This window comes from Bufo bufo, chromosome 9 (assembly GCF_905171765.1).
Source record: "Bufo bufo chromosome 9, aBufBuf1.1, whole genome shotgun sequence".
In the NCBI taxonomy this organism is placed as follows: domain Eukaryota; kingdom Metazoa; phylum Chordata; class Amphibia; order Anura; family Bufonidae; genus Bufo; species Bufo bufo.
This window is the reverse complement of record NC_053397.1, coordinates 204,448,170-204,473,663: the sequence shown is the minus strand read 5'-3', so window position 1 is coordinate 204,473,663 and position 25,494 is coordinate 204,448,170. Positions and strand designations below refer to the sequence as shown.

The 25,494-nt window shown below is 45.4% G+C and overlaps 1 protein-coding gene across 1 annotated transcript in view; it reads right to left on the bottom strand.

Annotated features, from left to right (window-relative positions):
- Positions 1–13,098: 13,098 nt before the first annotated feature.
- STIL (STIL centriolar assembly protein) overlaps positions 13,099–25,494 on the bottom strand; it is a 38,690-nt gene continuing 26,294 nt past the window's right edge. Inside the window, exons 14-17 of the mRNA XM_040407772.1 lie at positions 20,750–20,975; positions 20,226–20,364; positions 18,355–18,593; positions 13,099–15,016 (exon numbers count right to left, since the gene is read on the bottom strand). Of these exons, the coding sequence (XP_040263706.1) occupies positions 14,218–15,016; positions 18,355–18,593; positions 20,226–20,364; positions 20,750–20,975 (1,403 nt within the window). The 3' untranslated portion in view covers positions 13,099–14,217. The remainder of the gene's footprint in view (positions 15,017–18,354; positions 18,594–20,225; positions 20,365–20,749; positions 20,976–25,494) is intronic.

Sequence of the window (25,494 nt, the reverse complement as noted above, 5' to 3'; positions counted from 1 at the left end):
TATAAACATACAGTTCGTGGAGCCTTTATCATTAGAAGTAGTGTGAATATGAAGTTTTATTCTGCCAGGTTCTACTCCTGCAAGTGTCCAGGAGGAGGAGCTTCACTGTGGAGTGCTCTTTGCAGTAAGCTGCTTCCCAACTCCTCCCCTGTGCTCTGAGTGACGGTCTCCTGGTTGGATGCTACAGCTGTCACTCAGAGCACAGGGGAGGGGCACTTCATTGCAGAGAGCACTTCACAGTGAAGCTCCACCTCCTGCGCACTTGCAGGAGCAGAACCTGGCAGAATAAAACTTCATATTCACACTATTCCTGACAATACAAACTCCAAAAAGGGTATGCTTGTACTGCTCTCCCTATCCCCTACCTGGTGCGGTCAGCATTTTAGCATGACTGACAGACTCCGTTAAAGAAAACGTCTTCTGTTGCTTGACTATTGAGAATTTTATCTCAGCGTTACTGCAGGATGTCTGAATGTATATCGACAGCATGTAGGTTATTAAAGCAGATCATATAGTAATCCAAAAATACAACTAGGGACGCGCTGGCCATAAACACTACAGGGAATTTCCCCAGTGGTCCAATGCTCAGGGGGTCACCCGAGCGCTCCTCACTGCCTCCGCCCAGCATTAATTAGCGCTAGGAGCATCAGGTACTTATGGACCTGGCTGGTGGCCGCAGGGGCCCTCCTGAATTCAACATTATTACCATCCTCAGGACGGTAGTTGAATACTGAAGCGGGGGTGTGCTACACTGTGGTATTGCTGGCCCTGCCTATTGTCAATTTGGACCCTCCTACGACATAGGGCCACTTTTTTTCCCCAGGGCCACTTTGTCTGTAATGGGTTGTCTCATTACAGACAATGGGGGCATATCGCTAGAATATGCCCCCATGGTCTTATAGGTGAGGGTTTCACCGCTGGGACCTGCACCTATATTGAGAACAGAGCCCCGAAAGTGGCGGAGGGCACAGCTGCCATCCATTCATTTTCTATGGTGCCGCCGAAAATAGCCGAGTGCTGGCTCGTTTATTTCCGTCAGGCCCATAAAAATGAATGGGAGCGGTGGCCGGTCGTGCGCGATGTGCTCCCATTCACTTCTATGGGGAGAGCGCTCGGGGGTGGCCGGAACGGAGTCCCCTAAACACCACTCCCGATATAGGTGCGGTATCCAGTGGTGGGACCCGCACCTACTAGACAATGGGGGGCATATCCTAGCAATATGCCCCCCCCCCCCATTGTCTGAGATGAGACAACCCCTTTAAGTTCCCTGTCCACCCCTGAGCATAACCATAGACACAGGCCAATGTGGCAGGACTATGTAATGACTGCAGCACGTGGGAAAATATGGTAATCATGATTTGTTATGTTGGTCAAAACAATTAACGGACATATGGAAATTATGACCATGGAGATGTATGACGTATATATGACATCTGGCAATAGGCAGGAGGAATTGAAATGTTCCTCTTGTCGGGTCCGGATCATGTAAGAGCTCGGCCAAGATGCCGAATTGGGAAGAAAAATGGAGTGTTGGTCCAGAAAGCGGAGCCGTCTCCATTAATCAGACACTGATTCCATCAATAAAGGCAAGGATATTCCACGAAGTAATAGAAAGGTGCCACTTGCGGTATATATGGAGGATGTGAGGGAGGCCGCGAGGTGTTAAAATGCCTTGTATCTCCAGCTGCAGAGCAGGAAGCCGTCCAGGAAACAGGAAAGAGTCGAGAGCTTGAAGACTGGATGAGTCTGCCATGAAGGTTCAGCAACCTCCTACAAACTCCAGAATCTTATTTATTTCCTTCTTATGATTTGACCCCCTAAACCTTCAGTAGCGCAGAGTTCAACGAATGGGTTGGTGAAGATTTCAGTGCTAATTAGCAAGTGCTCCATTAGAACAGAGGTTGCCCATTAGTGCGCCCTGTGATCGCCCAGCTCGGGACTCCAGATCAGAAAGCCGCTACAAGGAATGGCTCTCAAAGGGGGTTGTCCCACTAAAAATAGTCTACATTTTTCCATCCAGCACCTGGATCTGAATACTTTTGTAATCACATGTGATCAGCTTGAAAAAAATCTAGCGGAATACACGGAGCAATGATGGGGAGATCTCTGGACCCATGTGAGGTAAAGCGCTGGTAGAAAGAGATGGTCATGTACTATATGATATTGAATTTTAATTTTTTACATTAATCATGGGATAACCCCTTTAAAGCGTCACAAACTTTTCAAAAAAACGTTTGATGTGTCATAGAGACATAGCAAAAGTTTTGATTGGTGGGGGTCTGAGTGCTGAGACCCCCACCGATCTCTAGAACGAGGGGCGAGAAGAGTGCACATAACGGAATCGGGACAGGCCCATAGACGTTCTAGAGATCGGTGGGGGTCTCAGCACTCAGACCCCACCAATCAAAACTTTTGCTATGTCTCTATGACACATCAAATGTTTTTTTTGAAAAGTTAGTAACTCTTTAAATATTCCACGTCACCATCTGGTGCATGTTCGCCCATTCTTTTGGATTGCCGCCATGTAATACCGCAAGTGGCTCTCCGTTCTGACTTAGGGCTCATACACACGAACGTATTTTCTTTCTGTGTCAGTTTCGTTTTTTTGTGGACCGTATGCGGAACCATGCGGATCTGTGTTTTGCGGATCGCAAAATACATACGGTCGTGTGCATGAGTGCCTTATAGAGAGGGTCCTGAGTGTGAGACCCACCTGAGATTCAGTTGCCTTACAGGGGTTATCTGAGATGCCACACAACCCCGTGCGTGCTGGCACCTCTGGGATCACATGCCAGACATTCGACACGTGATCCCAGCCTGGGATTAGAATCGGCAGCGCATGCGCTTTAGGCTTCTCGGATAATAACCTTTAAACGGATTTCCAAGATGTTTTTAAAAAGTGCCAGAGAACAGGGGACTGAATGAAATGAAGAAAACCCCAGCTCACCCATTAAATGTCCCATTTTTCCGATCCCCTCGGATCCTGCAGCGCTCCTGCATCGTGCCGTTCAGTGATTGGCTGCAGTGGTCATGTGAACAATGAACAGCGCATGACCTCTGCATGCACAGCAGGGACCAGAGTCGAGGGAAATCTTGGGCCACCCTTTTAATGGGATGTAGGTAGAGTGGTTGTCTTCATCAGACTACATCTTTAAATAAAAGTTATGATCGAAGACGTCCGTAGTGCATTTGCGGATCCGCAATACACCCGCCCGCCACCCCCATAGAACTGCCTATTCTTGTCTGCAATTGCAGACAAGAATAGGACATGTTCTATTTTTTTCCGGAGCTGCTGATCGGAAGCGCTCTCCGGAAATGCGGATGCACATAGTGTGCTCTCCGCATCCATTCCGTCCCCATACCCCATAGAGAAGGAATGGGCAAATTGCGGAACGGGTGCGGATCCATTATACGAACGGGTCACCTCTTCTGACATGTCTACATTCTTTCTGCAACAGCGTGGTTTCGTAAAAATATATTCTGCGCCATTCCTCTAGTATTCCTGCTAGAAGTTTACGAATAATGGTCCAACTTGCAAGGTTCCCTGCTGTGATCGCTTGTGGGTTTTCTGCAGCCGACACACATAGGATATTATAATGTGGCCTCATACACTGGACTTCCTGTGTGTTACGCGCTGCACCTGCCAAAACAGGAAACTATAGGAAAGGTGATGGGTAATTTGGAACTTTCGAAAAACCACTTAATGCCCAGGAATGTCGTCCTGTTTCCTGTCCCATTGAGGACATAGAATAAGATAATCTGCTCCAAATGGGCGTCATATTCACATGCTAGCTGGCGTTATCTCCCGGTGATTACCTAGTGCTAGGAAATTTACTGACAGTCAGTAAAACTATCTAATGAAATGTGTGATCCCTAATGAATAAGACAGGCTAGTGTAACGTATATGGAGATCAGTGATGTGCATGCACCAGGCTAGCGTTACACAGAAATTGTGCGGTGCACTACCTTGTAGCATGTGAATGGCAGTCAGTATTAGTTATGTAACATTTCCCCTTTAAATAGTATCATGTGCATGCAACTTTAATGTTACCCTCTTATCCCTATTTGGAAATTGATGCGTTTCTATGGGCAGCAGAGAAGGTTTAATTGAGCCGTTGGCTTAGATTTGCCTTCAGATGAGCCGTCTCCTCTCCGGACCTGCCCGTTTTAGTAACTATTTGCATCCCCCATGTAATGACAATTCGGGAGTTTCTATTCTTATGACTATCTTGTGTCAATCTTTTTATTATTCCAGCTAGAAATTGTGAATGAATTACTAGCAGTTTTCAATGAAGATCCAGAGGGGTGTCACCAGTGTCCCTGAACAGTCTGACACTGGCAGCATTGATGGGATAGTGTCAAACTGGACAGGGACACGCTCCCAATTGGTAACCCCCATCTGGACCTTTATTGCCAACTGCTAGTAATCCATTCATATAACTTCTAGAAGAAATAACGGCACAAAAAGGAGTCATAAGAATAGATGCTCCAGAATTGGGGAATGCAAGCAGTTACTAAAACAGACATGTCAGGAGTGGAGACAACTCCTCTTGAAGGGGGCCTCCTCTATCTCCTGATATGTCCGTTTTGGTAAATATTTGCATTCCTGTTAAAAGGACGATACTGGGGCATCTTTGCTTAGAACTCTGCATAGTGCTGTTCCTCCCTTATTCCACCTGGAAATGTATCAGGACTCTTGCACATGAACGTGTGCGGCCCGTGCCCCGCAACACTTGAATGGGTTCGCAATCCGCAAGATATGGAGCAGAAGCACTACGGAGCACTTCTGTGGGATTTCAGTCCACGCCTCCGCACCGCAAAAGAATAAAACATATTCTAAGTTTAGGCAGTGTGGACCGAATCTTGCCGTATAGGCACACGGCCAGTACCCGTGCATTGCGGACTGCAGTCCTCAGCACAGGCACAGGGGGCGCACAAGTTCGTGTGCATGAGCCCTAAATCAGTTGATATCTGGGTGTACCATTATGCTGATCCACAGCGTGTCTCCTGCTACTGTCAGCAATGAGTGCACAGTGTGAGGGGGTGTATAGACTTGTCCACTTAAGAATCTATTCATACATTTACAGGGGAAATAAAAGGAATGTCACAAAGCAGAGTTTTATAGAAAACTAAAATATATTATTTACTAATACAGATAGCTAATAGCTTCACTTTGAAGGCATTGTCTCGACATTTTTTTAAAGACTTCTTATGGTGCAAAATTATAAGCTATACTCAACTTAATGATCCTAGCTCAATTGCATCCCACAGTAAATAACCGGTCAGCCAATTATTGGTCACTGTGGTGACCCACCTCAGCCAGTAACTGGTCCTTTGTGTCTAGAGGGACCAAGAAGCCGAGTCCGGAGATGGACCATGAAGTGTCGGAGGGCGAGTGGCGGAAGGCTCAGTAAGGTATGACTTTATTAGTTTACACCAAGCAGAGCCTTTTTGTAAAAAATGTAAAAAAAAGGTTGGACAACCCAATTAAAGCCAGGTCTGAAGACTTTACATATTTCTACACATATAAGTCAGGGACTACATGGGACTGCCGGACATAACCACGAGTTTAATTTATATAAATAGAGAGTTTTGTTTTACCGTGAATTCCGAGATCCGGGAATAAAATAGGCTTAATATGGCTAAGGTGTATAAAAATGTTGATTACACCATGATAAAATGCTTACAAAAGATAACATACAGAGTAAAGTAACAGTCACCAAAGCCATAAACAATTGAGCGAGCTCCCCATCGACATGGCATCTGGCCAACGCCCAGTGGTGGTAATAGCAAGACACATCTAAACCCTCATTCACGCGTCCGTGTCAGTGATGAAATCAATTAGAGGGTGGTCAGTGAATTATCTGTGAAGATGTCCGTGAAGGATCAGTGTTTGGTCTGTGTCCGTTTTTTTCACCGACTCTGCACGGCTGAAAATTAATCTCCTCCTAATGGTCCGTAAAACAAGGATTGCATTCGTGTTTTTCACAGACCCATGTGCTCATGGATCTAGAAGGCCCATTATAGCCTAAGCAAAATAGAGCATGCTTCTGTGCTAAAACCAGACAGTGCTAAAATACTGATGTACGAATACACACATTAAAATGAATGGGTACATGTGCCGTCCCTGGCTTTACCCTGGTGATGTCCTCAATGGCGCTCAACCTCTTTGTTACATACCTGGATGTTTTCTAGCTTCCTGGCGCCTCCTAAAGGTCCTCGCTGTGCAGTACGCATGTACAGTTACTTCAGAACTTACGAACGTGGCCTGGTATCACTAAACAACTACATTAGAGAATTATAGGAAAAGAACCACTAAAAATAAACCTTACCACAGTTTCCACCATCTCCACCCATTTTGGTAACCGCGGGCCCCGTATACAGGCTGTACTTGTAGTTGTGTGCCGCAATACGCTTCCATATTGAACGTCATATTACTGATTGTTTCCATGTGATATAGCAAATATACACCAGGAATCAGGTTTCTGTGCATTCTCCAGTTATCTCCTCTGATGGGCCAATCTGATACATCTCCTAAGACTGTACAGATACTGTGCGTTGAATGTAACCCCGGGAGCCGTTGGCTACACTTTGAGAAGCTCTTATCTGCTATTTTCAAGTCATTTCTCCAACGCCAAGAGATTAAATATAGCTATTTAATGCTGGGACGCCAAATCTTCCAATTTTCTACTATTTCTTGCTTGGGCAGCAGAGGTAAAATGAAACATGAAAAAGCCTCTCCTTGCAGCCTGACATAGCAGAAGGTAATGAATAGTAATGAAGTGTGACACTCAATTATTAGTTTGGACTTTTTTTTTTATATCTCTTAAATGCTCAAAAACCTTGCAAGGTTGTTCTTGTGTATCCGGAGATACAGGGGAAGCTGGTGTCAGGGGGTTTTGAGGGAAAAAAGGTGGAAGACGTTTTAGGGATATTGTTTGGAGGGTAGAAAAATATTCTAGTTTATTGGATGGTCAAAAAAGTCAGAATCACCAGATGGTAGATTAAAAGTACTTCATTCTAAGGCCCCATGCATATGGAGCCTGCATGGCGACCACCTGATTCGATATGGTTCCGTATAGACGTCATGCAATGGAATAATGCTGTGATATTTTGAGTGTGCACCTAAAGATTTCTGTGGGGGCTGCTAGGTTTATAGAGCGCTAATCCATAATACAATAAAACTTTCAATTTTTTTTAATTTTTTTTGAGAAGACCACCCTATCTCCAGACCTAGTTTGCTGTGACAGATTCTGTCCCACCGCGATGTGTCCACCACAAAATACATACGGTTGTTCACATTGGGCCTTATATAGTTTTCCTTGTATTTTAATAGAAAAAAACAAAACACATCTCTATATTCTGACCCCGTAAGTTTTTTTTTTTTCCTCACAACTGTTGGGGCTCATTTTTTGCACAGGTGATTGCTGTAGCTTTTGTTTATACTATTTTGGAGCGTGTAGAACTTTTTGATCACTTTTTATTCCATTGTTTGAGAGGTGAAGCGAATTGTCCATATTGTTTTTTTTTTTTTTGCCCAGTACGCCGTTCACCATACAGGATAATTGCATTTATATTTTGATAGCTCAGGCGTTTTAGGATGTGGCAGTGCAAAGTCTCTTTCTTTTTTTTTTTATGGGGAAAGGGGTTGATTTGAATTTTTATATGTACAGTATATTTTTTTTTCAAAAAATTTACCACAACATCTGAGGGGTTAAATGTCATTAGCGACAGGTGTCTGTTGTGTAAACCAGCAGGCAAGCGGCGGCCATGGCACCTGCTCCAACCAAGAGCAGGCTCCATCTTTATAGACCCAGCCATTTTGGGGGGGGGGGGGGGGGGTTAAATCAGAGCAACAGGCTAACCGCAATTCACTCCTGCTGCTCCATTTATCTCTATGGGAGTTTTGGAGACAGTAGGGTACAGCAGTACTCAGCTAGAACTCTATTCATTTCAGGGGGGGGAAGGAGAGAGATACAGGGTCCCCATGATCGGTGGCGGTCTCAGCAGCAGGACCTGTACCAATCTAATAGTTATCCTTAATGGGGTTATCCAAAGTGTGCTCCTGCTGTGTGGGGAGCAGGAGATATGCGGGTGCCAGGAAGCGGGGTAAGTAACATCTATATGAGGGGCCTGGGCATTAGGGGGTGGGGGGGATGTTTTACACCTTGAATAACCCCTTTAACTTGTAATAACTGGAGTACCCCTTTAAGTCCTGTATCAAGGGCTTAATGGTTATTAAACCCGTGGTGCACAATGGGAGCAGGCAGTTGTTTGGTTGCAAAAGTACCAATCACAACTGGACCCCAACATCATGGAGGTCCATAAGTGCACTGTATAAGGCCTGACGCACAGGAACGTATTCTGCATTCCTCGTGCTGTGGACAGTGCACAAATGCGTATATTTTTTGCAGAACCGTGTGGCCGTTCTGCAAGTGGTAGAACAGGTCATGTCCGTATCGCAGACGAGAATAGTCCTTTCTATTGGTGGGAACGATAAAAGCATGGAGTCCAGGCGGAAGGCATCTGGATTTTGCGTGCCTTCCGCAAAAGGAGACTGAAGTCAGCGCAGCCGCATTGCAAAGTGTCTCTCAGTGCAGGGAGAGGAGCACGAGATGATGTGATCAGGGGGTTATCACAATGATAGCGATCAGTCTGGTTGCCCAATCCCCAGGCCTTGCCCCCCCCCTCCGTCCACTGCTCTGCTGGTGGTAATCTCCCTGCTGTAATACCGTCTGCCTGCTTACTAAGCAGACGCGCTGTGTGGGGCAGGAAAGGATAAAGCATGGTCACCAGCGAGTCTCTCTGATGTTTAGGTTACATCCAGGAAGCAATGTCGGTTCCAGCCCACTTCCTCTGCCCAACAGGAAATGCTTAGAGATGGAACAGACCCCGAAAAGCGAGTGTTATTTTTAGATTAAAAGCCTTTATGAGGCGACTTTCACAAATCAGTCTTTTTATTTGGCCTTTTTTTTTCCATAGTCCTTCTTCCAGTCGTACTAAACCTCCCCAGCTTTACGCTTTTAAACATAATACATGACCTTGTGGCTAACGATCGGGGAAGTGCGTTATCTGCACGGAACGGGGTATTTTTAGAGCAGTAAATTTAGGCTTTCACAAATTTAGGCTATTTAGAAGGTATTAAATCTTATTAGCATGAAAGTGATGGCTGATTATAGATCCGCTTCTTGGCTAGTGATCAAGCAGCTATGAGGCAATTAGTAACTGGCTGGAAAACGAGATATTATAAAGAGGTTTATGGCGGTGGTGTGACAGGCAGATAACCACATCGCCTCCATCCGAACACCGGCAATGACCGTACTGGATCCCGGTGGCATCTACAGGGACCCTGGGACAAAAAGCAGACCATGCAGGTGACCTCCGCAGACCTACATGCCCCCAATGTGTTTCCCTTTCTGACATTTTGGGTTACTATGCCACAGATGAGAAAAGTTGTGTTGTCCAGGATTTCTATTATATTGATGGCCTAGTCTCAGGATAGGAGAGTCAATATCTGATCGGCGAGGGTCCGGCGCCCCAAACACCAACAGTTCAGCTGTTACCAAGTAGTTCCACCGTTGGAACAGATCTGTCCACTATATACTAATAGGTCATCACTATTTGATAGTGGGGGTCTGACACCCAGGACCCCCGTCAATCAGATGTTTGAGAAGGCACTGGCATTCCTGCGGCCTTCTCACAGCTTTTCCTAGACCAGTGACGTCACGCGGCCTTGGCGCCGCTCAGCCCCAAAGAAGTGAATAGGACTGAGCTGCGATACCAAGGAGAGCCACTATCAAATGGATGGCGCTGTGCTTGGTAAGCTGAGAGAAGGCTGTGGCTGATTGGCAGAGGTCCTGGATGTCGGACGCCCACCGACCAGATACTGATTACCTATCCTAATTATTGGCCTGTGTAAGGGTATGACCCTATGGTGCGGCCGGCTGCATATGGCCAAGCCATCCACAGCAGCCAATTGCACCACATTTTTATTACAAAATGTGGGGCCATCGGCTGCTCCAGGTGGGCGCAAATTGGCTGCCGGTGGCCAGCAGCACCTTTGGAGTCTTACGATAAAAGGCTTGCCCATCAGCCAGTATCCGTGTTTTGTGGATCTGCAATTTGCGGACTGCAAAAAACCCAACTTTTGTGTGCACGAGCCCTAAATGTATGGTCATGTGAACTTCGGCGGTTCGGTTGGGCAATCATCTGTCCGTAGGAAGGTCCTTCACTGTGCATCGATCAACTTGTCAATGAATATTGTCGATCTCCGCTCATTACCAAGGGGAAATCCGTTGTTTGGACTTTCTGCATTATTTATAAAAAAAAAAAAAAAAAAGAAGTGTGGGGGGGGGGGGGGGGGGGGCTGCCACTAAAGTGTGAACAAGGCCTAAAGAGGTGGCCATACACAATAGATGAATATCAGCTGAACCCACTGATTTTGGTGGGATCAGTCAACCACCCAAGGTGGGACACCCTCCTCTAAAAGCAATGTTAAGACAGAGAAGAACTGGGCAGTTGGATTTCACCATGGTCCAGACATTGTTCTCATGGGAGATACGTCACTGTCAGGGGCGTCTGCTAGCAAATTAGGCTACATACACACAATAGTGAAAAAGGTCACACAGACTATTGAGAGCATTTTTTTTTATTGGCCCGTAAAAAAATAGCTGTCCAAAATATGTCCTTATTTTGGTCGTTTTCACGGACCAACAGCCCCCATACAATTGAAGGTACAGTTTTTAAAAGGTCACGTGAATGTGGCCTTGCTCACCGGCACCACACTGAGAATACACGCACATTAGGCCGAACTGAGTGTGCATGTGTAAGGAAAGGTCCTGCACCCGAGGGCGGGTGAACGCACATAAGATCCGCACCATATGAGCGTTTCTGCAGCATATGGGCACCCACAATTTCTAACAGCGGTTTTTGGTGCGGATTTGACGCACAACTCACCCTTCCATTGAAAAAAGGTGAAATCCACAGCTAAAACCGCAAACCTAACTGACATGCTGCAGATATTGAAATCTGCAATGCAGGTCAATTTCCGCACGAAAAAAAAAATTAAAAAAAATAAAAAATCTGCAAAAGTGTACATGAGATTAGTAGGGGTGCACCGAAATTCCGGCGGCCGAAAATGTACCTAATCCATTTCGGCCGATATTGTTACATATCGGCCGAAAATATGGGGTGTGGGATTTGTCACCCACCAAGTAGCTCACCATCTGCGGGCGGTTTACTTTAAGTCACTGCATCTTTATTTTACCTTACAATCGTGACGCTCCAGTAACAACTCTGCAGGCAGAGCGGAGGGCGGCGTAACGTCACTTACTCACGTGACGCGCCTGCTCCGCCTCCTTCATTCATAAAGTGGGCGGAGCAGGTGCGTCACGTGAGTAAGTGACGTTACGCCGCCCTCCGCTCTGCCTGCAGAGTTGTTACTGGAGCGTCACGATTGTAAGGTAAAATAAAGATGCAGAGAGTGATTAGTCTGCTGTGAGCAGCAGGGCCGGGGCTGTTATGGGTAGGGGGATCGGTCTATGGCACTGCTATGGGGAGGGGGGGATCTGTGCAATGTTATGCCCATAACAGTGCACATATCCCCCTCTCCATAACAGCGCCACCCACAGATCCCCCTCTCCATAACAGCGCCACCCACAGATCCCCCTCTCCATAACAGCGCCACCCACAGATCCCCCTCTCCATAACAGCGCCACCCACAGATCCCCCTCTCCATAACAGCGCCACCCACAGATCCCCCTCTCCATAACAGCGCCACCCACAGATCCCCCTCTCCATAACAGAGCCACCCACAGATCCCCCTCTCCATAACAGAGCCACCCACAGATCCCCCTCTCCATAACAGAGCCACCCACAGATCCCCCTCTCCATAACAGAGCCACCCACAGATCCCCCTCTCCATAACAGAGCCACCCACAGATCCCCCTTTCCATATATAATGATTTATTAAATTCATGAAAAAGAATTATTAATAAAATCATTTTAAAAAAAAAAGTATTTGGGCAAAAAGGCAGTTTCGGTTTCGGTTTTCGGTCAAGGGCATCCTGAATTTTCGGTTTCGGACCAGAATTTTCATTTCGGTGCACCCCTAGAGATTAGTGTAACCACATACACTTTGCTGATACTGTAATACACTGCGGTTATTCCACACGCAGAAAAAAAAAAAAAAGTGCATATTCTGCAATATGTGCAGGGGGCCTTAGGGTTTTTTTTTCCCCCCTCCACATATGGTGCAGATTTTCCAGGGCAAAACTGGAGGTAGAAAATCCACAGCGTATTACAGTTCTAGCAAAGTGTGTGCTATTTTACAAAATCCCATCCACACACTGCAGTAAAAAAATTTGCTGTGGAAATTGACATGCAGTGTGGATTTTAAATGCATAGGGTGAAATCCGAGGGGCACACATGCTAGTGTTTCCACTGATTCATTGCAGATTTTGCAGCGCCAGAAATTCTACCTGCAGACAATCCACCCCCTGACAGCGACGTCCTGAAAACCTAATTCCGTATCAGTATCCGAATGGCAAGGATGGCCAACCTGCGGCTCTCCAGCGGTCGTAAAACTCCCACCATGCCCTGCTGTAGGCAGTCTGGGCATGCTGGGAGTTGTAGTTTTGCAACAGCTGGAGAGCCCTGAGGTTTGACATCCCTGACCTATGGCCTCTAAGGCAGGAGCAGTAGTCTCACGATCCACAATGAGCGATGCAACCCACCCCCCATAACGACGAGAAGATACCATGTAAATGCTACATCAGCCATATACACAGAGCCCTAGAACATGGATGGGCAAACTGTGGCTCTCCAGCTGTTGTAAAACTACAACTCCCATCAAGCCCTGCTGGAGGCATACTGGGAGTTGCAGTTTTACAACAGCTGGAGAGCTGCAGTTTGCCCATCCCTGCCCTAGAACAAAGAAGGATAGCAGTGGCCCTCCAAAGCGTCCATTACCAGTGGGAAACAACCCATGACGCCTGTTCCCCATTCAATACACTGCGGCAGATTGACGTAACACTCACAAAGCAGGGAAGGCGCAGCATCCAGCAAGAGCAATTGGCCGATAGGTAAAAATTAGCTGACCTTTATTAAAAAATATAAAATATTTCACAAATATAAAAAAAAAAAAATATGAATTTAAATAGAAAATGGACTCTGATACAAATAGATATCGCCATCTGGATAAAAGTTTCAGTCACACACACAAAAACAACGACACGCCAAAGACAAGTGCAAAACGCGAGCACAGCATCAAGAATAGATAACTGGAAATATTACGTGTTCCAGCCACATAATCTGAGGACACGCTCCCCCAGCCTTCCGGATAGTGGAACAATGGCATCATCAGCTTGTGGATACAGACTGGGGGGAGGGGGGCCATTTCTTCCAAAACTCTCATAAAATCAAATATAAAAAGGTAAAATTAATCACAGTCTGGATCCTTGAAATATTCCACCCAAATTTAAAAATTAAGATTTTGCTTTTTAACACCGGCTCAGAATGTCAAAAGCTCTCCTGCTATTAACTGCGGCATCCGATGGCTCAAAAAACATGTCAGCAGACATTTCTCAGTAAATACTTCTCGTCTAAGTTCTAATAAGTTCTCATGAGTTGTGCTGTTCCTCTGTTATTCCCACTAGAAATTTAGAAATAAATTGACAGCTTGGTGTTACACATTGTCCAATCCATGGATGAGGTTCCTGTAAACTATTACCCAGACTAGGGAAACCCGGAGATACTCTAAGGGCTCATGCACATGACCATTGTCGGCCGGTGCCAGTATTGCGGCCCGCAAATAGCGCGCGAGCAATATACGGGGCACCGGGTGGGCTCATTCAAGTGAATGGGTGCGCAATCCGGGAGATACAATGCGGAACAGAGGCACGGATTGGAAGCACTACAGCCCACAGACCGTGTGAAACGAGGACCCCATTCAAGTGAACGGGTCCGCAGACGGCGGGCACACGTTCGTGCACATGAGCCCTGATACCGCTTCAGGATGTAATGACAATAGAGCCAATCAATTTGCTTCAGACCCGTCATATTATAGAACCTGTCGTTATGCACTGGGAACACAAAAGAGTTAAGTTCTGATACAATAAAGCCGTGCGCTCAGCGAAGGGCCCCCCAGTCTGCAGGTCGTGTACTTCCATAGGAAGGAATATCTGCAGTCACCAGCCATTCAGTAGATCCGGTAATTGCTCAGAATAGTTTTGGGAGCTGGCGGAGTCTGTTCACATCTAGGATGTCCCCTGTGGAGCCGCCAGGGCCTGTGGATTTTTTAGCAGACTCCCTTGCATGGAATTGGGGGGAGTTTCTTCCATTCTCCTTTTCCGGGTGCGCAGTGAATTGGCCTTTTCCTGAGGTCAGCTTGGCCTTGGGGTTGAGATCTTTGAAGAACCTCAGAGAGGTCTCGTCAGATGCTTGCACTCCAGGGACAACCTTTGCAGATATCTCATTGGTGATGTTCCTTAAGGTATTCACCTCTGCGTTATGACCAAGTTCTTGAGGCGTTTTGTCTGCGATTCTCAAGTTCACTTTAGGTTCAGAGATAAAATCCAGAAGCTCTTTACTTAAGGACTGGTGAGGGGACATCCTCTGGTTCCTCTCCACGTGGCTGTCACTTGCACAGTGGTTTTCTGAGGAGTCCGCCTCGTCGTCGCTGCTGTCGTTGCTCTCCATCAGGTTATAACGCTTCAAGTACTTCTTAGTGGCGAAAGACATGTTGTTGAGAGAGATTACGCTGAGGCCGACCATGCTCTTCTCCCCGCTCCCAGGAAACAGGTTGTGAAGAGAGAAGGAATCCAGCGCTTTGTTCTTGCTTGCGTGAGTCAGAGAGAGCTGCGTCAGCTGAGACTCACTCAGATACTTTAAGGCGATGGCGTTCGCTTCCATGCTCAAGTCAACTCCATTGGGGATGAAACCGCTTAAGCCGATGTTGGTAAAGGACATGTAGTTCAGTCTTGGGATGAGCGCTTCTGGGTTGATGGAGGCGAGAACACTGCAGGAAGAAAAGCGCATTGTAAGGAAGAGATACAATTACTGTCAGGGTCTATAGCTATCGCAGTACACTCCTAAGACCCACTGGAAATCTGGACAGCTGGATCTTTAACCCCTTAATGACCAGGATGATTTTTCACGTTTTATATTTTGTGTTTTTCCTAAAGCCATAACCCCCCCCCCCCCCTTCATATAGCTATACGAGGCAAGGAGCGGGTGCACTGAGCCACCAATAATAATTAACGTTTAATAGAAATACAGGTGGCGGTGTCCAGCCTATATGACAGGAAGCTGCGATCAGCGGCAGTTAACCCCTCAGGTGCCGCACCTGAGGTGTTAACTGCTGCCGCTGATCGCAGTTACCAGTCGGAGGCAGGGTGCCGGCTATGTGAGTCTGCGCTGACACACCCGCCACCTATACTAAACATTAATTATCATTAGTGGCGCAGTACGCCCACCCCCCAGTATTAAAGTCATTGGTGGCAGTGGCCACAGGGTCCCCTCTCCCCTCCTCTTCATTGGTGGCAGTGGGCAGCTTCTGATCGGAGCCCCAGCAGTGTAATCCTGGGGCTCCAATCTGTTACCATGGCAGCCAACACTCTACTGAAGCCCTGGCTGCCATGGTTACCCCCCTGCTGCTGTGTGTACTATGCACAGGGCAGCAGGGAGAGTGTGAGCTCCTATTCACCCTAATAGAGATCTATCAGGGTGAATAGCACAAGGGATGAAAAGATCCCAGGTACTAGCCCCTAAGGGGGGAAATAGTTATTAAATAACACACACCAAAATATTAAGTATAAATCACCCCCCTTTCCCAATTTTACATATAAAATATATAAAACAATAAATACATATCAAATATTGCCATGTCTGAAAAGTCCAAACTATTCAAATATTTTTATTTTTTTTATCTCCTATGTGGTGAACGCCGCAACAGAATGTTTTTTTTCCTTTTTAAAAATGAAAAAGCACAGAATATCGGTATAGGTTATCGGCTATTGGCCTGAAAGTTCACAGGTTATCGGTATCAGCTCTATAAAAAAAAAAATAATAATAATATCCGTCGATCCTCATCACATATGCATTGTTTTGTTTGCATTTTAATACTGAGGGGAAAAAAAAAAACAAAAAAAAAAAACACCCCACGCATCTGAGGGGTTAAATGTGTGCGATCAACGTCATTGTTGATCGCATACATTAGCCCCAGGTGCCTGCTGTCTAAAGCAATAGGCACCTGGCAGCCTTGGAGCCTGCTGCAAGCTGGCGCCATCTTTAAAGTCCAGCCCACCGACATACATGTGCGCAAGGCAGTCGGGGACGGGTTAATGTTAGTGATCGACCGATATTGATTTTTTAGCCGATACCGATAATATGTGAACGTTCAGGCCGATAATTTATACCGATATTCTGTGAAAAAAATGCCTACACAAATCTGCTCAAAATGTGTTTATTGTTAACGTGTAGGTTTATTTTGTAAATCTTTCTTTCATTTATACTTAATATTTTGGTGTTTTTGTTAACTTTTTTTTTTTAAAATAACTTTTAGCCCCCTTAGGGACTAGAACCCTTGTCCTATTCACCCTGATAGATCTCTATCAGGGTGAATAGGACCTCACACTGTCCTTGCTGCTTTGTGCACACAGTAGCAGGGAGCTGACTATGGCAGACAGGACTTCAATAGCATCCTGGCTGCCATGGTAACAGATTGGAGCCCCAGGCTTACACTGCTGGGGCTCCGATCGGAACGGCCACTGAGGAGGAGAGGAGCCTGTGGCCGCTGCCACCAATGATTAATACTGGGGGGCACACTGCGCCACCAATGTTTCAATACTGGGGTTTGGGGGGGGACGGCTATGTGATTCTGCAGCCAGCTCCCGCCTCCTGTATATGAATTAATGAGAGAGGTATCTTCATTGGTGGCGCAGTGGCCACAGCCCCTCCCCTACTCTTGTCCTCCCTCCTCTCATTGGTGGCAGCGCTAGCAGCAGCACAGGGGGGGGGGGGGGGGGGGACACGGAGAGCGCCGTCAGCAGCGCAATCCTTGTTCCCCATACGTTATTGGTATATCGGCAAAATAGATGCAGATACCGATAACGTTCAAAATCCTGAATATCGGCCAATATCGGTAACGATCCCTAGTTAATGTGTGTTATAGATCCTAATGTCATTCATGTAAAGGCATTAGTTATTTGCTCTAAAGCCCACATGCATAGGCTGACGTACAAGAAAATGACTGCAGACAAAATCCTGGTCATTTAAAAAGGGATGTCTGGTCATAAACATCAGATCTGCGGCGGTCAACTCCCAGCACCCCTGCCAGTCAGCTGATTGAAGGGGCTTTGGCGCTCTTGCGAGAACTGCAACCTCTTCAGCGATTACATGCATGTTGTCAAGCTTGTAGTGGCGGTGCAGTGTCACTACAGCTTGCTCTCGTGGTCACAAGAATGGGACGAACAGCTGTAATTACACTGCACCGCCACTAGACGGCAGGCCACTGAAAACTGTACAGGGCACAGCAGTCACACAAGACCCACGGCCACTTCAAGCAGTTGATCGGCTGGCGTGATGGACGCTCGATCAGATATTAAAGACCTATCCTGAGGAAAGGTCATCAATATCTGTAGCCAGGACAACCCCCTTTAACTGTTCAAGAACCACTGTAGAACTGAATGGCTTTTACAGGAATGGATCCAAAATGAACGGGAAATATAAGGGAATGATGCCTACTTCTCCTTTCTACTGGATCTATTACTGACTTGAGGTTAAAAAAAAAAAAAAAAAATGCAAGTGTATTTCCAGATTTAGGGTTCGGCTACACAGTGACATGTGTCGCGCGACTTGCAATGATAGTCAATGGTGTCACAATGCGGCATGCTGCGACATGAGTCGCAAAAGAAAAATCCATCCAAGTTGGAGGGTGTGACCAAGTCCCAGCATCATATACCATAATGAAAAGCACAGCCAATGCGGCTTTTCAATGGAGGGATTTTTATTTTACAAAACAAGCCATTGAGCAATGTACGGCTGCATAAATCTGGGCTATACAACAAGGTAACTAAAACCCAGGCTAATCGAATATGATAAACAGTTAGCCCCTGTTATTTGTGCATAGGAGGGAAACTATTTTGACCTCAGATATAAAGATGTGCATATTTCACATAACGTGACCGACATGACGACTTTTAACCAGTAAACATCCCATCCCGTTTCTTTTGCTGACAGCTATATAGTAGTCAATTGTTTTTAGAATCAGCACCACTACACAAAGTATAGACTAGGGATTGCATTGCCCGAGCACTAAGCCAGCTGCATCTGCATTATAGAAAACTGGGACATTACCAGGCATTATCGGACGTATCCGACTTGTTCAGCTTCATGTCTGAGGTTTCTTGTTCAATGTTCACTCCTAGTGACTTCAGCTGTTTCAGCGTGGCCTTCAGTACACCGTCCTGGCCGCTATGGCTTGCCCCGGGTTGCACATAGTCAGTGGATTGCTCCAAGGGAGATTCACAGGTTCTGGACTCATTTCCACTAGGATCCTCACTTGTTGAGCTCCTCAATAAATGGTTAACCTGACTCTGAAAGGAAAAAATAAATTAAAAAATTTACTATTTTACATTTATAAAATAGACGGGGGCGACTGACTTGTGGCTGCGAAGCTGCTCTGATAAAATCGAATACTCCTAATAAAGTTAATGTGGTCATGCTGAAGTCCAAGACTGATTTCTGTTGCAATGTGCAAGAAATTTAAAAGAGGGGGCAAATAATCTAAAAGACACAAACTATCACGAGGTAGGGTGGTTGCATAGTTTTTTTTGCATTTCCCCTGTGGTTAAAAGATGAAAGAAGAAAACTGTCAGGAACTGTCTATTTAACAATGCAGGATGCTATACACACACACACAATTTATCCATGCATTTTCTCATAGGACTTGTAAAAATGTAGGAATTTCTATAAAAAAAAAAAAAAAAGTTTGTGTGTGGATTTTTAGATTCCACACTGAAAAGGCTTGCAATTAATCTCGAATTAAATGGGAAAACTGCTTGAGATAGATATAGAGATATATAGATATCTCTCTCTCTTTCCCCCCCATTTGCGGTTTTAAAGACCATACCGCAGAAAAAAAAATTAAAAAATAAAAAGGCCATTCCTGACGTGGCTTCTGTGTCTATAGCTTCCACTGAAATGGGCAGAATGAAAAATCTTGTCAAAAGAATATAATAAAAATAAATTAAACCGACACCCTAAATAACCATGAAGAATCCTGAAGCAGATTCGACAAAGTTTCTTTCAGCACCTAAGGGTGCTTTTACACAGTTTTTTGTTGGCTTTTTCTTGCACTATTTACTGCCTTTTTTTGCGGTAGACACACCAGGTCCAGCTGTTACATGAAGGTCTAGAGGAAATATGAAAAGCAGGGCACATGATTATTCTTTATTTATTTATTTTTGCTACTGACAATTGTGTGTCTTTCTGGCTTCTTTTGAAAAACACATTATGGTGGAGCACAGGTGTTTTAACATCTTTCACTATGGAGGCGGGAATATAAAAAAAACAAAAACAAAGCAGCTCACAGCCATTTAGAGAAAAAAAAAAAAAAACCCCAAAAAAACCACGCCACTAGAAAATGCCACAAAAACTGCAGCAAAAAACCCAAGTGCCCCAAGAAAAAACATGGAAGCCATACAAGGTAACACATGATTAGTAAGGGATGAGAGGACATGCATCAGGAACTGCCTCATTATATAAATGGTGCAAAATTAGGAGAAAAAAAAAAAAAAAAAAAAAAAAAGCAGCTCTCACCTGCTGTGCAGAGCACGGACAACAGCCCTTGGGCTTTGCTGTTCCAACGAAAATCCCCAAAAACTAAAGCAATCCAGCTCAAAGCAAAATTATTTCAGCGGTAAAAACTTCCAGTACAGGATGTAATGCAAAATTACATCCTGTACTGGAAGTTTTTAACGCTGAAATAAAGATTCCCCCGTTTTTGCTTTGAGCTGGATTCCTTAGTTTTTTTTGGGGAGATTATATATATTACACACACACACACACATTATAACTCCCTCCATAAGGGATCCATCAGAGCGTTGCGCTGGATTACAGGGCAGAGTGTAACCTTTTATTTCATCCATCCAAGTGTAGATGGTTTTATAGTTTTCCTCCTTACAAACACGGTAGCGCCATTACTAGAGGACACCAGTCAAACTTACCAGTAAGTCCTTGTAAAACTTTTCTGGGGGCAGATCCACAGCGCCTGGGTTCCCCGACGTTCCCAGGCTGGCATTACCGGACAATCTGCCATCATACTCCGGGTGAGGAGAACGGGATTCATTTCTTGTGCTGCAAACACTGAAATGAAATCAAGCACAATTAATTCAGTTTACCTACATGAAACATTAATATTCATAAAAGGAGCTCCGATACAAGCTTCAGGCATGCTTTTAGAAACCATCTACACATGGGGGGGGGCATAGAATAGCCTAGCATGCATGATAACTAAGAACATCTAAGTAACAGAAAAAAAAGCAATATACACCAAAAAAAAAAAAATCACCACAAGAATTCAGTTTGTGTTGGCGGAATATGTGCCAAATTTATCCCACGTCACACGTTGATTGATAAATGGCACATCTATAAAAATGGACTAAATGGAAGTGGGGATGAACAAGTTGTCATGTGCATAGTAGTGGAGGCTAGACCTGGGTTTGCATTGCTAGCAGAGGAGGCTACTCACGGCACTGGTGCAGCAGGAGAGTGCTCGCCGCAGTCTGTCAGCTGACTGCTTTCTGCAAAGCTGTAGATGTCTACAGCCTGTAAGGAGGAAGCGATGGTGGTGAGGCTTGCATCTTGCTCATTGTTCACAGCCGCGCTCAGTTCGTTGCAAAGGTCAGACTCATCCTGTTTGTCCATAGTCTCCTCTTCCTCAGGACATGGAGGGGTGTTCCAAAACAGGCTTGCACCTAAGGTTAGATGTAGCACACACTGCAATGAGGCCAACAGATACTGTGCAGATCACACACACAACACTGCAGCCTGCCGCTCCGTGGTTTACAGTAGGATCAATACACCAGGGCTCAGGTCTAATGGGTTGCAAACAAAAGCCACGGCTTGGGCGAGTCCACGTGTGTCAGTTCTGTTATGGCTTTTTTAAGACGTAGACTTTCGACGTTCCTGTTCACATCGGATTCCATCACATGCAGTACTATTTGCTTCCGTCAAAAAGACAGAACCTCATCGACCCAATGGGGTCTGATGTTGTGTGCTAGGAGATGGACCTGGCACAATGCTGTGAATTCACACACAGAGCAGATTTATTACAGAAATTTCTGCAATTAAAATTCAGTTCCATTCATGTGAATGGGGCTGTTTTAGCAGCAAGCACATTGACCTCAGCAAGCCCCAGTCACATGAATGGAACCGCTGAGGTCATTTCAGCCGTGTGCGAATGCCCATTAAACAAAAGCCACAACACCAATGTGAACTGAGCCCAACATTACTATCTTGATTGTATTGCAAATTGCAGGTCTCCCCCCCCCCATCATTCTGCACTCAATACCACATAATGAGAATGTAAACTGATTTTTAATTTTTTTTGCAAAAATGTTCTAAAAAACACTTTTTTTTTTTGCAAAAACTTTAGACCCTTTCCTGTGACAATTGACATTTAGCTGTGAAGTCACAGGTGGTACCATTCACAGTTGATTGAACATGATCTGGAAAGATACACCTCTACATAAGGTCTCGCAGCTTACAATGTATATCAGCGCAAATCCAAGCCATGAGGAGAACAGAACTGCCTGTAGAGCTCAGAGACAGGATGGTGTGGGAGCATAGGTCTAGAGAAGGAAACTAAAAATTCTGCTGCACTGAACGTTCCCAAGAGCACAGTGGCCTCCAAATGGAAGTAGTTTGGAACAACCAGAACTTCTCCTAGAGCTGGCCGACCCAAACTAAGTAATCAGGGGAGAAGGGCCTTGGTAAGAGATGACCAAGAACCCAATGGTCACTCAGGTTGTGTACAAATTAGAGAAACTTCCAGAAGTTGGCCATTGCAGCAGCCTCCACCAATCTGGGCTTCATGGCAGAGTGGACAGAAAGAAGCCTCTCCTCGGTAAAATACACATGGAAGCTGCCTGGACTTTACGTTAGAGCATCTAATGGACTGGTGAGAAACAAGACTCTCTGGTCTGGTATTGGTCTCAATTCTAAGGGCTCTTTCACATGAGGGGATGCCGTGCGGGTAATCCGCTGCGTGAAAGAGAGCCAAGCCCCGCTCCGGACAGCAGAGACACGGAGCATTAACATGACTGATAATGCTCCGTGCCTCTCTGTGATCTTTTTACTACAAAATCACTGTGACCACTTTATCTCACTGTGATTTTGTAGTAAAAAGATCTCAGAAAGGCACAGAGCATTATCAGTCATGTTAATGCTCAGTGTCTCTGCTGTCCGGAGCGGGGCTTGGCTCTCCGATTACCCGCACGGCATCCGTTCGTGTGAAAGAGCCCCAAGTGCCACTTTGGAGGAAACAAGGCTATGCTCATCACCTGCCCAATACCATCCCGATGGTGAAGCGTGGTGGTGGCAGCACCACTGCCAAAATGGGCTGCAACCAAGTCCTGAGTAAAAGGGGCTGAATACTTATGTCAGTGCTAGATTTTCATTTTCAATAAATTCTGCTTTCACTTTTTCCTTATGGGGTATTGAGTGCAGATTGAGGAGGGAAAATTTTGACATAAGACATGAAACGGTCTTCGGACTTTCCGAATGCACTGTATAAGCAACAGGTTGTTCCCGAGGGCTGGAAGCCTTGGTAATATAGTCTATTTGCTAGTTGCATGCTGAGAGTATAAGTTCCACAGCTTCTTCACACTAGACTGCTCAAGCAGAGTATAAACCATTCGCCAGCCTTATACTGCCCCCCACTGGTCACATCGCTTATGCCAATAATTTTCACCAATTTAAAAAAACTAGAAAAAAATAAAATGTGTTCATAGCGACTGCACAACTTGCCAGGCAATACCAAAAAAATGTACTATTTCAAGAGTAAATCTTCTGTCCTCTTACAATTAAGGATATATTTCTGAGAGCAACTGGCCCAGTCTTCCTGTCCATCTTGTTGTGCAGCCTCGATTATTTTCTTGCACTATAAATACGCATCCGTTTTTACATCAGGGTTTAACATTTCACAGCGACTGAAGAAACTTAGACTGGTTTGGGGGTAGAATGGCTTAGCTATAGCCCCTTTGGCTTCAAATGGTTTTTCAGTTTCTCCTGGAAAAGTTAAAGGGGTATTCTCATCTGGACATTCGTAGCCTATCGATAGGATCTGACTGATCACGCCCTGCCATGAATAGAGAGTACGCTCTGCAAGTGTGTCCAGCTATTTTCAAAAGTCACTAAAGCACTAAATGGAGAGGACAAGGCACATGTGCGGCCGCCCTTCCACTCACAGAAAGTCAAAAGAAAAGTCGAACCATCGCTTGGTTATTTTTTTTTTAAGGGTGGGTTCACACTAGCGTTATGGTTTCTGTTTTCAGCTATAACAAGTAATAAAACGGAAAATAACGGAAGCCTTTAAAAGGCATTCCGTTTTGCTTTCCGTCATAATAGAAGTCTATGGGCAAGCATAATGCATCTGTCTGGTTTCCGTTATGCAGAACAGAAAAAAAGCCCTGTTGACAAGACTTAGGCCCCTTTCACACGGGCGAGTATTCCGCGCGGATGCAATGCGTGAGTTGGACGCATTGCACCCGCACTGAATACCGACCCATTCATTTCTATGGGGCTGTTCACATGAGCGGTGATTTTCACGCAACACTTGTGCGTTGCGTGAAAATCGCACCATGCTCTATGTTCTGCGTTTTTCACGCAATGTAGGCCCCATAGAAATGAATGGGGTTGAGTGAAAATCGCAAGCATCCGCGAGCAAGTGCGGATGCGGTGCGATTTTCACGCACGGTTGCTAGGAGACGATCGGGATGGAGACCCGATCATTATTATTTTGCCTTATAACATGGTTATAAGGGAAAATAATAGCATTCTGAATACAGAATGCATAGTACAATAGCGCTGGAGGGGTTAAAAATAAAATAAAAAATAATTTAACTCACCTTAATCCACTTGATCGCGATGCCCGGCATCTCCTTCTGTCTCCTTTACTGAACAGGACCTGTGGTGAGCATTAATTATAGGTCAAGGACCTTTGATGACGTCACTCCGGTCATCACATGATCTTTTACCATGGTGATGGATCATGTGATGGACCGGAGTGACGTCACCACAGGTCCTGTTCAGTAAAGGAGACAGAAGGAGATGCCGGGCATCGCGATCAAGTGGACTAAGGAGAGTTAAATTATTTATTTTTTTTAACCCCTCCAGCGCTATTTTACTATGCATTCTGTATTCAGAATGCTATTATTTTCCCTTATAACCATGTTATAAGGGACAATAATACAATCTACAGAACACCGATCCCAAGCCCGAACCTCTGTGAAGAAGTTCGGGTCTGGGTACCAAACATGCGCGATTTTCCTCACGCGAGTGCAAAACGCATTACAATGTTTTGCACTCGCGCGGAAAAATCGCGGGTGTTCCCGTAACGCACCCGCACATTTTCCCGCAATGCCCGTGTGAAAGAGGCCTTACTTTTCCGTCTTGCATAACAGGAACCAGATGGATCGGTTATGATTCCCATAGACTTATGATGGATCAAAATGGAATACCTCTTAAAGGCTTCCGTTTTGACTTCCGTCTTACGGATTCTGTTATTTTCCGTTTATAAGGGTCCATTCACACGTCCATAGTGCATTGCGGATCCGCAATACACCCGGCCGGCACCCCCAGAGAAATGCCTATTCTTGTCCGCAATTTGCGGACAAGAATAGGACATGCTTTATTTTTTTCCAGAGCTGCGGACCAGAAGATTGGGGCCGCGCTCCAAAAATGCAGCTACAGAGAGCACAGTGTGCTCTCCGCATCCATTCCGTCCCCATAGAGAATGAATAGGTCCGCATCCGTTCCGTACAATTGCGGAACGGGTGCGGACAACACTTGCAGACGTGTGAAAGGAGTCTAACCATGTTATAACTGAAAACAAAAACAATCCATAACGCTGATGTGAACACATCCTAAGTCTCATAGATGTGAATGGAGAAAACTGCGCATGCGCAGTTTATACTTCATTTATGGCGGGGCCCTGTTCTTGGGATAGGAGTGGGTCCAAGAGGTAGGACCTGCACCCATCAGATATTTATGGCATATCCCATCGATATGTCAAACGTTCAGATGGGATAACCCCTATAAGCGGTGCACAAGCTCACAGAAAGTCTATCGCCCATAAACTACTTATCCTGTTTCTCCCAGGAGAGCAAAAAAAAAAATCACATCTGAGCTACAGAAGCTAAGCACATCTGTGGGGGTCTCAGTCATTACTAACAAGATGGCGCTCTACAAATAAACACAAATACTTGGGATGAG